At 41.5% G+C, this 16,919-nt stretch overlaps 1 protein-coding gene across 23 annotated transcripts in view; it reads left to right on the top strand.

The window, feature by feature from the left end:
* The window catches only part of cacna1ba (calcium channel, voltage-dependent, N type, alpha 1B subunit, a), a 100,365-nt gene that overhangs the window by 10,965 nt on the left and 72,481 nt on the right, over positions 1–16,919 (top strand). For all 23 annotated transcript variants that reach the window (XM_042100843.1, XM_042100836.1, XM_042100845.1 and 20 more), the window contains exons 4-6: positions 15,419–15,510; positions 15,734–15,886; positions 16,517–16,704. In XM_042100843.1, the coding sequence (XP_041956777.1) occupies positions 15,419–15,510; positions 15,734–15,886; positions 16,517–16,704 (433 nt within the window). The remainder of the gene's footprint in view (positions 1–15,418; positions 15,511–15,733; positions 15,887–16,516; positions 16,705–16,919) is intronic.

Raw genomic sequence — 16,919 nt, 5'->3', positions numbered from 1 at the left:
TCCTCAGGGGTGGGGGTGGTGGACAGCAGCACTTCATGTTTAGTCTGCATTAAGCGTTTGTCGACAGGAAAAGGAGTGGATTTCTGTTCTTTTAATGTCATTACAGGAAGCGTTCTATCAAGATGGTCAGGGGGGAAAAAAGTGGAGGCATGCCACTCTTGCAGTGACCTCATTTTTGCAGTTTACTGTGCAGATGATATGATGTATTAGTCTGTGAACCCATACTGATGCACCCAGGGTCATTCACAGAACATAAGCTACCAAAATGCTATTTAATGACTCATTAGGTCCTTGTGAATGGAATGACCCAATGGGGTATGTAAAGAGGATATGTTCACTGAACATGAGACAAGACTGTTTTTTTTTCATATATAGAATTAAATTGTCAGTAAGGGCTTTATTGGTCATTGGTGGCTGGACTTTATCTTGTGGCTATAAATGATATTTTTCACACTAAGAAGTAAAACATCAGCAGTTGGCTGATCTTCCTGTGCTTTTCTGAAAATGAATCACTAATTAGCATGACTTTTTAATTCAAATTTTTATAGATGCATTAAGTCTTAAAACCGTTTAAAAGTTATGGTGCCATTTATGGCTTATTGAAAATTCAACAGAGATTTTTCAGCAGGGGCATTTTAAGATGAAAGTAAATTCTGACATTACCCTCAACCAAACTAAAAGGAGAAACACCGCTCCACTGAAATACATGAACTGGCTTTTATACATATTCTGGAGCATGAAATACATAAAGAGCACATTGTTGAATATATGAATATAGGCATATGACACATATGTAGAGATTGTATAAACTGATTAGATTAGCAAACTAGTAACAAAAACAAAATCAGGAAAAAAAAACGAGGCCATGGAGAATTGGCCTGTGCGCTGTGAAGTATGAAAATGCTACAATCTCCCCACAGTTTGCATACAGCAGTGAGTCTATCAGTGGGGCGTTTCAGTCGATCAGTGAAGCTCACTGGACCTTGACGCAGCCTCGGCCTCCCCTCCCAGACTCACTGGAGTGGAGCACTGGACCAGAGATCTGCGCTCATACTGGATGTGCCTATGTGTGCAGGTGAGGCGTTGTGAGGCATGGTGAGGTGGGGTTGTGGGGCAGCGGATGCCAGAGGGGTACAGTGGCGTTTTGTCATGAGCAGTGATGACATTTGGACAGCTCCGTAATAGAGTCCTGCTGGGCCGTGCCCCCCACTGGGAGCAGGGAGAGGGGGGTGGTGGAGTGGGGGAGACGGAGTGTCACCTTTCAGCTGCTCAACTCCTGAGAGCTCCACACTGGCCCCACTCTCTGGCTGTCAGTTAAACGGACCAATATTTACTGGGATTGGGGGGGGGGGGGGTGTACAGACTGGTGAACTGCCTTCCTTCCTATAGTACAGCAGGGGGGCAGGTGTTTAGTTCATAGCAAAGCTTATGTACTGTAAGGGATAATGTCCGATATACCTAGTTCCATAGATACCAAAAAAGAACAAAAGAGCATTGATATGGACAGTGATTATTTTTTTTCCAGATCTACTTCATAGGCGTCCCAATATACAGAATAAAAAGCCCCCCCCCCCCACCTGCCAATCAGAAAAAAGTATTTAGTCTCTGGAGGATAAATACACTTACACTACACTGGCCTTGGAATGGGGGGGGGGATGGATAATGTTAAATGACAGTGACAACCCAATCTTTTTCGAATTTCAAATGTCAAAATGGCCAGTTTTGTGGTGAGAGAGGCTCTCACCATCATTAGTGAGTTAACACCACTGCTTGGCCTCAGTCCTGACAGCAGCAGTCATGACCTGATCAAACGATCAGACCGTCTCCATAGACTTCTCAGAAACTGGTGTGTAATAAGAAATCCAATTGGGCCAAAACCCATTTCTACAAAAGCAAATTCCATTCCGTGTTTGTGAACAAGGTAGGCCCAATGTGTCACCTTTAATTTTTACCCTATATGGACTGGTGCAGCAAAGAAGGACTCGCACACAGAGAACTAAAAGGAATTGAAACTGGAAGTCAGACTTATATTCCTATTTCTTACATTATTTGTTACAAACAAATAAAAAATGCAGTGCATCAGTCAAAAGTACATGAAATACAAAGACCTCTGTCCATGTTGGACTTTCCTTAGTGTACACAATCAATAAATTTACCTGAGACATTGTTTGCTTACTTGAATGAGAGCAATATGTTATGGGTTATTGGAAAACCCATAGGAGGCATGAAGAGGTTTGCTGTGTCACCCCTGATGAGGAGTGGGCCGGGCTGACCAGGCCCGCCCCTAGGCTGTCTCTCCCCTGCATAGCCATGTGCCAGCGTGGGCCGCGCCATCGTAAGAGGGCTTTTGATGGATGGCAGAAAGGAGCAAGGTGGCCAATAAAACAAGCAGCCGCTGCTATTTAGTGGGATGCTTTATAGGGTGGATGACAGAGGCTGATGTCTCCCCCACCTTCCCTCGTTTGCCCTCCTCCCTCTGGCTGTGCGGAGAGGAGGCCTGAGTCGCACCAGTGCCAGGGACGGACCAGCGCTGGCTGTTTACCACGGAGCCGTGAAGGCCGCCCCGGAAATCATGTATCCAACGTTAAAGCTGTTGTTCTCGCCGGTTCAGGTTCTGATTTAGCATCATTTCACCAACTTCAGAGCCGCAGTAGTAGCTAATCCTGTCGTTTTTATTATGCATTTTAACTAACACCGTAGATCTTGTTGGCTCAGCAACCCTGAAATGTGAAGACCTGTACAGAGGGCAGTCACTGACGTAAATGGTTAGAGTCGAATCTTCGGGGTTTCTTTTTCAGCTTTGTCCCTTTTTGGGCTGCTGAATTATTTAGTGTCTCACAGTCAGAGCAAGTTGTGATCCTGCGGCTTGGCAGTGACGTGCTGCTTTTTAGGAAAACCTCATAACTGTCTGTCAAGGGTGACCTAGTCAGTACACACTGAATTTGTGGGATAGTTTTTACAGTGTTGAATTAAAAGCCTGAATGGACTCCATAGCAGAACAAAACAACTTGTGCAGGGAGGGAACCAAAATAATCAGAGAGATCTGCTCTATACATGCAAAGCATGCAACTAATTGTGTGCATATTAAGCAATGGAAAACCCTGTTAACAGACAAAAGACATTGATTTACCTGTTTGAACATGTTATCCCTTTGATTTAATTGTGTTAACCTGTCAAGATGTATTGATTGCAGAGTTAGCAATCATGAAGTGCAGGTAAATGGTACTGTTGCAAATTATTTTCTTTTCTAAATGCTGTGTGAATATGCAGCATCCTCTATACATTGTGCTGTTGTACTTGAGAATGCACAAATACTTACAATTACTGAAGATTTTGCAAGATTACTTCTAGTTAAGGGTGCTGTGCAACCCCCTTGTTATGAAACAGACATCAGGTTTAGAGCCATTCATTCTTCATCCCTTGGTCATACTTTTGTAGCTCTTGTTTGTGTTCATTGATGCAGTTTCTTTCTCTTTGACATGAAATATTAATATGGGCAGGTCAGACAAGTCACATCTGCAAAGTACTCATTTCAGTTTCATTAAACCTGAGATGCTTGGTTTATACATAGGTTTATAAAAAAAAGACTTTATCTTGCTGAGACGAAACAGTATCTAAAGCACCATCAACCCCTCTGCTATTCAGGACATCGTATATAATTCAGTGTATCAAGTCCTAGATCTTGGCCTACTAAACAAGTGTCCTGTTCAATGTCTGAATGCCATGATGGTTTGCTTTCCAAGCTACCATGAAATGTAACAATGTTATTGGCTATTGAAAAAGATTATTCTTCCTTACTGAATTATATCATTCCATAGATTTGATGGATTGCTCTGCCTGGGGAAAACAAATGAGCTTTGCATGTTCACATGGGACATTTGGTCTAATCATTGTAAGCCAGACAAGAACATTGTGCATTGTTTCCTTCATTTCTCTTCTCAATATTCACTCAAAGACCTACAATCCATGGAGGCAATACAGACATAGCAAGCTGATATCTCTGTATATCAAAAACCATTGTATATATATAAAAAAAAAATCATTGTTATTATTTCTGGCATGCTCTCTTCTTCTGTACGCCTCCTCTTTCCCCGTATTGAAACCCTGTGCTCCCTCACTCCCTGATCCCGTCGCTCTTAGCCGTTGTATTATAATGAGATCCGAGGAACCACCTTTGTTTCTATGGTGACGTGTCTGGTTGTCTCCAGTGTGTGCTTTTCCCCAGCCCAGTTCAGTTCGCACAGTCAACGAGAGGCGCATATATCGGAGCGAGCCGTCCAGCCTTCCCAGTCATCTGGGAGCTTTTTGAAACAATAAAATGGACAAGAACATCACAGAGAATCTGACTCCGGATTTCAGCCAAACAGGAAACAATCAGGGCCTAATTCTCCGATGTATTTATTTAGGAAAACCTAAATGAACTCGTTGCGAAATGATCCAACGGCACCCTCCACAATGGCCGTATCTGTGCACCTGGGTAAATGCAATCACAACATTTGGCAGAGACCCAAGGCCATTTTTATTTCTCCTCAGGCATATTAACGCCACACTACTGATTAAGTGCATCCTCTTTGTCTTCTGTGCAGGCTAGCCCTTAGTTGACTGCACTGGTAGGGCCGGATTGCGTAATGACCATGATTTGCCGTCCCCAGACACCAGGACTAGACACAGAGTCCTGTGCTGCTGATGTCTATGATGTTGCCTCCAATAAGCAGCATCTCCTCTCTCTCCCTCTCTCTCCTGCAGAGCTGAATTTTGCTGGCAGCTTCACCTGTCTACAAACGTACACTTGCACAAACTAAAGTGTGATAGCAGGCAGGAGAATCACTCGGAGGACTTCTGGATTATGTTTGTGTGACTGAGTGAAGCAGTGGACTAGACAGAGAGATGGAGTGGAGGAAATTGCAGAAAAGCTGCGCTCGCCATCACACACACTAAGACCAGGTTTTGTCAATTGTGTGTTCAGGATCACGATGATACCAAGAGACACATGAAAGAGTGGATATATGGCAGAATCAATATATGACGACAGATTGATGCCCTAGAGAACATGCCCTTTTTCTTTTCGCTAGCAAACACTCAGATTTCAATAGCTGAGTTGTTTCACACCTCTGAGCGAGAAGGCCGTTGGGCAGTGTTATATGCATGTATTCTTGTGTTTGATAATGTGACTGACTTGTGATTATATATACAGGGTCCCCCTCAAAGATTAGCAGTTAGCAGTTTCAGATGTTTGTGTTTGTTTTTGTTTTTTTATGACTGTATCAGAGTAGTACAGTATCAATTTACATAATAGATGTATATAATTGGTGTGTGTGTGTGTGTGTGTGTGTGTGTGTGTGTGTGTGTGTGTGTGTGTGTGTTTGGATGTCACAGGAGATTCTATGACATTAGTACAGTATCAGTGTCATAAAGCCAGAGCTAACTTTGGAGAGTAGTGGCCTCTGGTCTCAGACCAGCTACCGCCACCGTCCCTGCCATGTAACAGAGCAAGTTAAGGGTCAACATCAGCTATGAGTCAGGTAGGCCTACACTTAACAGTGAGATGCCCTGGCATCAACAAGGCTCCTTACAGCTGTAAAGAGCTTTCAACTCTTGCTAAAGTTCATCCCCTGATGAATAGAGGCTATTCTAAGGGGCAAATGGGAATGTAAATCAATATGCATTTTAGGAGCTGCGTAGGAGTGAAGTACTGTGCTGATGGATAGCCAAGAAGCACCTACAATGCAAATTAATAAAACAAGAGTAGGCTCCGTCTTTTCATGACAAGCTTGTTGCACACACGTGAATGCTAGTGTGTATGTTCAGTTGTGGTTCTGTCAGTGACATTTGTTGGAAAATTATCCATGCCATGAATGAACTTCACTTCAGTTTACTGTGTCAACTTAAGGGTCATTCCACGCCAACTCAGCCACCCATGTACATGACACCTCTCAGATTTTGCTGAAAAGCGGTGAAAATTTGCCTTATGTTACCAAACAAAGGAATCTGAAGTTTGGACGTGGCGTCCATTTGAAATTCGGGTGCCATGGCCCTAATTGACACATTGGAATTTCACATTTCATCCTTTGCCATTTTTGGAAGCCCATAATGTCTGTTCTAATAGTGGTAGAGGGCTGGAAACTGGTGTGGTAGTTCACTGTAGCCTGTACAACACAATTGTGGAGGCAGAATCAATATTCCTTATTGTTTGGGTGAGAGGTGGGTCACCAAAGTCCTAAAAAATGTTGGTCCAATTAGGGCCGTGGCACCCGAAATTCAAATGGACGCCATGGGCAAAACGTTTGAGATAATGACCTGAAACTTCAGATTCCCTCGTTTGGTAACATAAGGCATATTTTCACCACTTTTCAGCAAAATCTGAGAGGTGCCATGTACATGATACCCCGATATTGGCTGTTTTCACATGGAATGACCCTTAAGGTTATTCTGATATGGTTTAAAGCCTAAAAACAGATGTAGCACATTGACTATATATGTTCGTGCAAAAGAAAGATTTTTTAAAACATTTTATCATCCCTCAAATACGCTATGCGTGGTTTATGTATGTGTGCGTGCACGCATCTGAGTGTAAAGGAATGAGAAGAAAGAAAAAACTCAAGGAGGAATCTGTGACAACTGTTTCAAACATTTATGCAATTCATGAGTGCTGCATGAAGTGGCTTATTTTAGGTCAAACCAGAGAGAGAAAGAGGTCCCTCCACACAGTCTACACAAACACACACACACACTAACACAGCCACACACTGTCTCTATAGTTCTTGTTGTCTGCCAGAGCCTCATATATTTGAAGACTTATCACAAATACAATGGAGAGACTGTCACCTAATAGTCTATAATAATGTGTACTTCCGGAGGGCTCAGTCAGAAACACAGGTCTGTGTCTGCTATGTGGATGCGCCTCGGAGCAGCAGCCACACGTAACGGGGAGGTAATGCATATTTAATGAAATGTTTGGCAAACTCTGAGAAATTAAATCTACCAGGACTGCTGCATGAAAACAATAATCTGCTCTGGCTCAAAGTGACCGTACTTGCGCTACAGTGCATTTGGTATTCTTTTTGACTGCACAGGTATAAAGGAGGCTATTTTTTCCATTCTGGTCATTTTGAAGTTAGCAGAATTTTCTATTCAGCATTCTATTGTGTGCTAACTTTTTGGGCAAACAGATTTCATGTTGGAACACTGCCTTGTCTTGTCTTAAAAGAAAGAATGACAAATGTTTATTTTTATGAGTCCTACAACCCAATCTGTTATACTACGAAGAAATTAGCTTATGTACAACCCCAAAACAAAAAAAGTTGGGATGTAAAATGTGAATAAAAACAAAATGTAATAATCTGCAAATCTCTCAAACTCATATCCAAAGATATCCAAGTATCCAACCTATCCAACTTGTTTTAGTGCTCAGTTCGAAATCCAACATCTATGACGGTGTGGAGGAGCATTAGTGCCTACAGCATGGGTATCTTTTATATTTGGCAAAGCAAAATCAATTCTGAATGATGTGCATGTTTTGAGCAACATATACTGCCATCCAGGCAATGTCTTTTCCCAGGAAGACCTTGAATATTTCAGGAAAACAATGGCAAAATTAATTCTGCACATATTTAAGTAGCATTTCTCCATAGAGGAAGAGTCCAGGTGCAAAGATGGCCTGTCTGCAGTCCAGATTGGTCAAATTAGGTGCATAATGGAATGAAAAACACTAAGAATATCCCATACTGTTGAGCAGCTGAAATCCTGTGGGACAACATTTCACAGTAATGGGACAACATTCTATTCTCAAAACTCTAGCAAATGGTCTCCTCAGTTCCTAAACATTTACAGAATTTTGTTACATGAAGAGGTGAAGTAGAACAGTGGTAAACATGCTCCCATCCCAACTTTTTTTGAAACATGTTGCTGGCATCAAATCCAAAATTAACATATATTTTCCATGAAATAGTCCAAATTTTGTCTATGTCTATGTCCTTTTCGCTGCTAAATATGGGTTTACGAGACTTGTATATTATTACATTCTGTTTTTATTTGCATTTTACACAACATCCCAACTTTTTCTGTTTTCCGGTTGTATCTTTTACTTAGCCTGCTCCTTCCCTCGTTGTACATTTACTGTTGAAAATGGTTTGGCATCCATAAAGAGATGCTGGTGTTGTGTTAACAGTGCTGTGAATCAGGGGCATGTTTGGTGGGGCTTGTTCAAGTACTGTCTGTGTGTCTCAGCTCTCGCCACATGTTCTATAAATTGTAGAAGTGTCAGCGTTGTGGCGTATGTCATAGCGAGTGAGGTGAGAGGATATAATGAAGGCTCTAAATCTGTATCTGTGCTGAGTGAGAGTCTGTGATGTGAATTTATCTCTTGAAGTCGGGAGCCAAGCGGAGGTGTGCAATGTAGTAGTGTGTGTGTATGGTTCTGGTGGATATACATGGGTATTGTTTGTGTGTGTATCTGTCTGCATGTGCTAGGTGATCTTGAGGAGCTTGTGTGTGTGTGTGTGTGTGTGTGTGTGTGTGTGTGCTCTCAGCTTATGGAGATCTCCCAAGTGTGACGAGTGTGAATGATGGATGACCAGGAGGTTACATTGGTGGCATTTCTCTCTTTGCAAAACAGCTTTTTAGAGTTTAAACAGCTATCTCATTCTATATGAAAGGCTTACGAAGTGTTTAATGGGATCAGGCTGAAAAGCCCAACATGACCATTCTTCCAAAAATGTCATGAAAATGTGGAAAAGCTTTTTACCACTGACTGTAAACTGAGATAGAAACTGAAAGCCTAAAATATTTTTTAAATTCACTTTGACCCTTTAACCCTTGTGTGGTGTTTCACATTTTTTACTAAAATAGAAATTATACAATACAAATGTTGTATAATTTCTGAGCCTGATACTTTATGGCCTCACATGATTTTGAGTGAAAGCATGTTACTGGAAAAAAAAAAATCATTTAGTAGACATACTACAATACCACTACATGTACACATGTATTTACCTGAATACACTGACATAAAACAGAAACACACACACACGCACTCAGATACTCACTTACATAGACATGCTACAGTGTTGCCGGAGTAAGTCCTGCTTTCCCGCATTCTTTACCCTCTGTAGTGTTTTATCCTGTTTAATGTTATTCCAAACGATTCTAATCAACCTAAAGTCTGAACTGATAGGTAGCTCTACCTGACAGTGCACAGTACTTCACCAACATCTTGAGTAAGAGACTGAAGATCGAGGAAAGGACTGGACAGGAGTGAGATAGCAAGGAGGATGAGGATGCTTTAGAAACTGTGGATAGTATAGAAACAACATGAGAGTGAAGTTTCTAAGTTCATTCATTTGAAGATGAGTCGATTCTATTACTAGCAGCATTTACAGCATAAAAACAATCTCATAAATAAGTAGTTCCCTACAGAAGCAAACCTGAATTTTAGGCCAGTGGTCATTAAAAACTCCGCAATAAGGGGGATGACTGTGGCTGGGACTACAATTTTGGTGTGTCCAATGTTAGTACAGTACTTTTATGGGCTTGTTGAATATTGCATATTTAGGGCCAAAAATTGAGCATTAATGAAACAACCAGAATACAGTTGTAGCAATTTTTACAACAAAGCTGGTAAACATTACACAATTGCAAAGATACTGTATATAGCTCCCTTCGGGACATAGCCTACCTCTCTTTGTCTTTCCTGATCCATGCTTGAATATGGCTGCTGGACTATTTTCCACGTTTGGTAGTTGGATGACAGTTAATTACCGATGAAACAAATATGCTCATATTTTTCATGCAAATACAGTTGAGCATTAAAAAAAAATTGCCATTTTACCACTTCATTGATCATACTGTAAACCGTAATGATGATATCAGTTGGCTGTGAACACAAAAGTTAAAGCAGTCGCCAGTAAAAATTGGTTTATGGTTCCTAATTGGTTTGAACACCTCAGTGCTGCGTTGAATTGTGACATAGAGCAGGCAGTTCATCAACTGGAGGTTTGCATAAGGTCCATTAAGTAGCTAATCTTCTCGCGTGTGCTTGCCAGGGACAGGCTGTCCTACCTCTTCTCCAGATGTTGTTTGCTCAAGGATGAAATGGGAGGGAGCCCAGCATGCTACAGTATATGGGTTATACTTTATGGGTTAAATTAGGACCGTAAGCTTTCACTGAAAGTTAGAAAGCTGGCAAATGTGGCACTAGAAAACAAGAGGTAATTTTTCTTGTCATAGAATTATATATTTGTAGTTTTTAATACATTTGTTTCTGTCTTGTACATGACAACCTGCTCTGAACCCTACCCATCTAAACACACACACACACACACACACACACACACACACACACACTCACAGTCACACTCACACACACACACACACACATACACACACGGTTGCCACACCCATGTGTTTTTTTTATTACTGTTAATTACTGCTCTCTCTCACTCTTTCTCATCCTGTACACACATATACTGTAGGCTACCGCTAATAAATCCCCCTCTACGCTTACTGTCCATCTATGCAGCTTATGGTGACATGGCAATGCCATGGTCGTGCCAGGCGCTCTATATTCCCAATGAAAGTATCCCAACTCTCAGTGTGGCCCCCTATCTGCTTGGAGGCTAAAGCAGGTTGAAGGGGGAGGCACGAGGGTCCTGAACTCGTTAAATAAGGCCTCTGACCTTGCTCAATAAGGCCCCATGGGAGCTCTGAGTGATTAACAGTAGGCGGACAGCGTCTGTGTGCCTCTGCTCCGTGTGTAAGATGTGTGGAGCTGTGAAAGGCACAGGGTATGGCCTGCTTCCCATGCGGCATGTGAGCTTAACCCTCTGAGCGGTTGGGGGGGCTGAGTCTTTCAGTGATTTACAGCCTGCACGGTTAGCATGCCATTGTGTTCTGCTTGTCGACTTTCAGGCAGCAGGTGGGCGACCGTGGTCACCTGGTTCGACGTGCAGGGATTCTCAGTGGTGTCAGCAGCAAGAAGCTGCGGGTGTGGATTAAAATGCACCACATGGAGGATGATGTCTCCTATGTGTGTTGGTTCTCAGTAAGGGGCCTTAGATCCATGGCTCACTACATGCTGACAGGTTGCGGTTTGCAGTTTACGAGACAAAGGCTTTGTAGGCTCACTGTCAAATTTGAAAAGAGAAGCCTATACATCTGATTGAGGCAGGGTTTAAATATGTGCCATTGTTAGAGTCCATCCAAGGTAATTAGTGTTGGGGCACACTTTCCCCATCTAATGGATCCAGAATAGGCTACTGTTCCAAAGTGCCCAGACTGCCCAGAGTTTGACATTGATTTGGAGTTGAAAGAGTGCTGTCAGTTTGGTGGGAGTGTAATTAAAACTCAGGATCACAGGGTTGCTGAGAAACCGGTAAAGGAAGGCTCATCTCATCTTATCTCATCTCATCTCATCTCATCTCAGAGAAGGTGAATCAGGCATTCTCAGCCATGCAGGGGTCTGTGTTCAACAAAAGAGGAGAAACTGCAGTAATACTGAACCACAGAATGTCACGTAAAACCTCTGTCTGCTGTATGTAATTGAACCAGGACATTAGCCTAGAGAGTGCTATTAGCCTAGAGAATGATAGAAAAGAGAAAGAGATACTCCTGAGTGAGTACATGTGTTGTTGTGTGGCAGTGATCTGTTGGTGTGGGTGGGCTAAGAATGTTCCGGTATTTAGCACTTTGAGTCCCTTTTTCTGGTTTGTTTTTGATGAACTAGAGTGGTGGACACTGAAATTTTGACGATGGGTCCTGTCTCGACTTTTCTGACTCGTTTTGAATCGCCTTTGACTACTTCAGAGTGGCTGCCTATGGGCATGCACAAACATGTCCTTAAAACAACCCTTAACGTTCGTTTTCAAAACTGTGCAACTCATCGAGTGGTTAGTGGTGTTCGTTGATGTTCCAAAACAAGTAGCGTAGCGAAATACAGTTTCTGTCGTGTTTTATTTGCCATTTTGTAAAATCCCATTGATTTCTGTTGGAAGACTCCTTGCACGTTGATATTACTGCGCCACCGGAAATGGAAACGGGCTGTTTACATTTGGTTGTAGTCTTTCCGCGAGACCTTCTTTTACTGTCTATGCTTCAGGCTCAAATATTGAGCGGAAGTTTATATGTGGTTATGAGGTATCTGAAAAAATAGTTCCACAAAAGCAAATATCACGGCTGGAAATCATAAATTGCGCTGATTAGGGATGTAACGATTACCGGTATAATGGTAAACCGCGATAAAAATGTTGACGATAACAATTACCGTTTTCATTTCAAATATCATGACTATCACGGTTGATTACCGCGGTGTGGAAATCGTGTGTTTAATCCTTCCCAGCTTCATCCGAGCCTGCTTTTGACATACAGTAGGCCTGGTACAATGAAACAAAACTGTTACCCTACTGATTCTGTTGTTTAATTGATGGTTTTAACTATGATTCGGATTAGGCTACACCTGATTTTAAAAGGCGGAACTTTTCCACCGCAAAATGTGCACTGTATCATGTAGCCACTCTGCGTCTTTTTATGTTTGCGTCCACATTCTCCTTTCCACTCACGTTATCAGGAGAATACAGTAGCCTAAAGTTTTATTTTGAACGCTCACTTTGGTCTCACTCATTGCATCCAAATAACAGAAATAGCAAACTCCAAGTTATGGTAGGGTAAGTTACGCTATAAGCACATAGCCAATTAAACATGAAGAAAAAAGTGAACGGGACACTTTTTGAAACTTTTTCAGCTTGTGTAGGCTTATCAGTGCTTTCTGAACATATTGAACACACTTTTAGAAATACCGTGATAATACTGAAAACCGTGATAATTTTGGTCACTATAACAGTGAGGTTAAATTTTCATACCGTTCCATCCCTAGCACTGATATATTTGTTTTTAATAATCAACGAACACCACTAACCACTCGGGTTGTTTTAAGGACATGTTTGTGCATGCCCATAGGCAGCCACTCTGAAGCAGTAAAGGCGATTCAAAACAAGTCAGAAAAGTCGAGACAGGACCAATCGTCAAAATTTTGGTGTCCACCACTCTAGTTCATCCAAAACAAACCAGAAAAGGGACTAAAAGTGCTAAATACCAGAATTATCCTTTAACACACATTGGATTGTACCAGAGTGGTGGAGCACCATAGTTGGCAAAGTCACATGGGCCATCACTTGATGGTATGCACTCTCATTACCTTGACACAACTCTATTTCTGCTCTTGGTGTATATATCAAAGAATAGAATTGCATACTTGCAATAAATAAATGTGCACATTGTCAGTATCTTGACGTATGATGTTGCTGTTGTGTTTATGGGAATTTTAGCTGGTCTGCCTGAATGAGATGGAGATGGCATCGTAGGCTGGGGTCTGTGAAAATTGTGATTAATGTCATTCTGCCCTCTTTAGCGTTTGTTAATACAAACCCACTGGGAATGCATTTCCTTTCCCTGCCAGCATTAATTAATGTGCAGGAAAAGAGGAGGCCTTACTGATGAGCACATTCTGCTCCGGTCCCTTACGGTCCCTCCGACTGGAAGTGCTCGCACTACTCTCACAACCTGTCTGGGCCAAGCACCTCCAGGGTGTAAAATGCATAGTCATGCAAGCAAAACCTTAAAAGACTCTCAACTCAATTTTCTTTGTAAAAGATGTATAAGAGATGTTCTGAACTAGCTTTGGTATTGGCCATTGCCACTAACAATAACAACCAAACTTGATTCGCCATGGCCGATGGTGTTCTGAATATACAATTTTTATTTAATGTTATTATTCATTATATACAGTAGTTGTATAGCTGAAAGTATAGATGACATCTTATTGTAGGTTTATGGAGTGTGAATTTTTAAAACACTAAAGTTAATTTTTTGTGCATTTCTATATCCTAATTTATTCCACTTTTTGGTGACTATTTCTTCTACTCTTTTGCTGCTCTATTAATAAATGTTACCATTACAAAAGTATCTGTAGTCTATGTCTCTGAACTCCCCCTAAGCATTTCGGATAAATGAAGGCAAATCCAATCAGGTTTAGACCCAAAATAATAATGTGGTACCAAGTGATTTAAATGTCCCGAACTCCAGTGATAGATTTGCCCCAGTGACTTAGTGTGACATAGTGACACGTTATTACACAAATAGAGTAAGAAAGATAATAAGGGACTGCTCTAGAGAAATAGGGATGAATACATAAACACATGTTTCCCTTTGTGACTTCAGTGTTTCCCACAGAATTAAATTCTATTTGTGGTGGTAGGTTTGCAGAATTAACTTGAATGCAACAGTTTTTAACAAATTAGTGCAGCGTGGTTATGATGCTAACCAGATTTAAGCACAATTTTGTACAACCTGGAAAATCATTGTGTGGTGGTCAATGTTGTCCCCTCCTCTCCCAGTCTGTGAAGAACAGACCGGTCATTGCTATTATGAGAGAGAGAGAGTATAAGTATAAGTATAAGTATATATACCTTTTTGATCCCGTGAGGGAAATTTTGGTCTCTGCATTTAACCCAATCGGTGAATTAGTAAAACACAAACAGCACACAGTGAACACACAGTGAGGTGAAGCACACACTAATCCCGGCGCAGTGAGCAGTGAGCAGTGAGCAGTGAGCAGAGAGAGAGAGAGAGAGAGAGAGAGAGAGAGAGAGAGAGAGAGAGAGAGAGAGAGAGAGACTTATAGGGGAGAAAGAGGCAATGCTGCTAACCTTGAGATCTGTCATAAAAGAGACTGATCCTTGACTATTTACTTTACTGGTGAGACACATTCGTCTGTATTTTACGCGATGATGTGAGTACATTACAAGATGCAAGGACATTGAATACGTCTTTGAGTTTGTGTTGGTGTAGAAATTGTTGTGTGTTTGCTGGTAATTAGTGGTTCTACTCAAAGTCCCAGTTGACTTAATAATGTTGCACCCTGAAAGGCCATACTGAATGTGCTCCCACTATAAACCATTATAACAAAGTCTTTCAGAGCATAGGCTACCTGTCAACACTGCTGTTTTCTGGAGTAATGTCCTACTCCAGAACTAGCTGTTGTGAAATTGTTGGGAATTTAATTGATTAACATAAACTGTTATTGAGTGTTGTTGATACACTGAACTTGTGCCCTCGGAACCAAATCTGACAGCTTTGGAGTTTTGGAAGTAGGCTGCAGGCAGGCAGCTGGTGGATACATAACTGGTATGCGTAAGGTAATGGTAAGGTAAAAGCAACGACCGAAATGCACGTGTATGAAACGTATTAAATATGCAAACAAAGATCCGGTATAAACACTGACCCCCCCGAAAAGAAATCTCCCGTTTTTGGAAAGCTAAATGTTGACAGGTATGTTAGAGGCCCTTTAGAAGCAGATGGATTCTTGTTTAGCTTCTTTAAATGTGTTGCTTTTTTGCATGTTGTTTACTGGTTATTCTTAATCCAACAGGATTCTTGCCACTGTGGGTGCAGACTTTGATTTGCGGACACTCAGAGCAGTACGTGTGCTTCGACCGCTCAAGCTTGTGTCTGGAATTCCAAGTAGGTTTCGTTAACTTAATATAAGACTCCATCTGAGGCTGATAATTCATGCAGTGTACTTATATCTCATGTTGTGATGTGTGATGTGTGCTGTATGGCAAACATTTTATGCCAGATTTCCATATAACCACACTATGGAAAGCAACTGTTGCTATTGGTATAATGCTGTACATGTGACACCCTTCTGCACTACTAGTTTAATGCCGTGTGTCTTCTTCTTTAGGTCTTCAGGTGGTTCTGAAATCTATCATGAAAGCCATGGTGCCTCTTCTACAGATCGGGCTTCTTCTGTTTTTCGCCATCCTCATGTTCGCCATCATCGGTCTGGACTTCTACATGGGGAAGTTCCACCGCACATGCTTCAGGATCGATACAGGTCTGCACTCTCACCTTATTGCATTAGGTCTTTGGATTGCATTATCTTGGGTGATGAGGGTCGGAGCCGGGATGTGCGCACACTGTTTCTCAGTAATCTCTCTCTCTCTCTCTTTCTCTCTCTCTCATGTGTGTTTGTGAGAGAGAGAGAGAGAGATTATATGTTAATGCATGAGTGCATGTCAGTATTCTTATGTATTGTTATTGTACTATAATAGATATGAGGACAGGGTCCAGTTAATTTTCTCATGCTGTTCCATCAACAAACAAGTGGCTTAGTTGCTGATAAATGCTAAACTAAACTGGACTTTGCATGGCAGAACCTCTCCTAATTTAGGAATACTTTCTTTTATATATCATTGGTATATAAAAGAAAGTACTCCCAAATTAGGAGAGTACACACATTAATTAAACACTCAGTTCTTTATCTGTGTATTTATTGATGTGTGTTGATTTGTGTGGGAAGGATTGATCAGAGAAACGAATGATAGACATCTCACCTAGATATGTGAGCTTGTCTCTTGTCATTTAGCCTACAAATAAACACTTCAAATAAACACTCAGGCACCATAACTCATAAAAGGCATCTATGGTTGATTTATGGTACTGTCCCGATCATGTCTTCTTTTAGGAGAGCAAGCAGCAGATTTCCCCTGTGGAACCGAACTTCCTGCTCGGACCTGTGGAAATGGCACCGTGTGTCAGGAATACTGGCTCGGTCCGAACTTTGGCATCACCAACTTTGACAACATCCTGTTCGCTATTCTCACTGTCTTCCAGTGCATCACCATGGAGGGTTGGGTGGATATCTTATATAATGTGAGTACTGGTATTTCATATTCAGTCTTGCTGGTTTACTTGGACAGTAGAGCATGCATGATTTCAAAGGAAAAATACTCAAAAAATCCTTCATAGGTTTTGAGCTACAGTGTAGCTAAGCTCAGACACGTCAGAAAATCCCTCTCATGTCTTGTTGTAGAAGTTTGATGGAACATAATAGAATATGCAGAGCAGCAGAGCTGCTAATCTGCTAG

Source organism: Alosa sapidissima, chromosome 8, assembly GCF_018492685.1.
Source record: "Alosa sapidissima isolate fAloSap1 chromosome 8, fAloSap1.pri, whole genome shotgun sequence".
Taxonomy (NCBI): Eukaryota; Metazoa; Chordata; class Actinopteri; order Clupeiformes; family Clupeidae; genus Alosa; species Alosa sapidissima.
The sequence above is the reverse complement of the archived record's forward strand: the minus strand, read 5'-3'. Positions and strand labels throughout refer to the sequence as shown.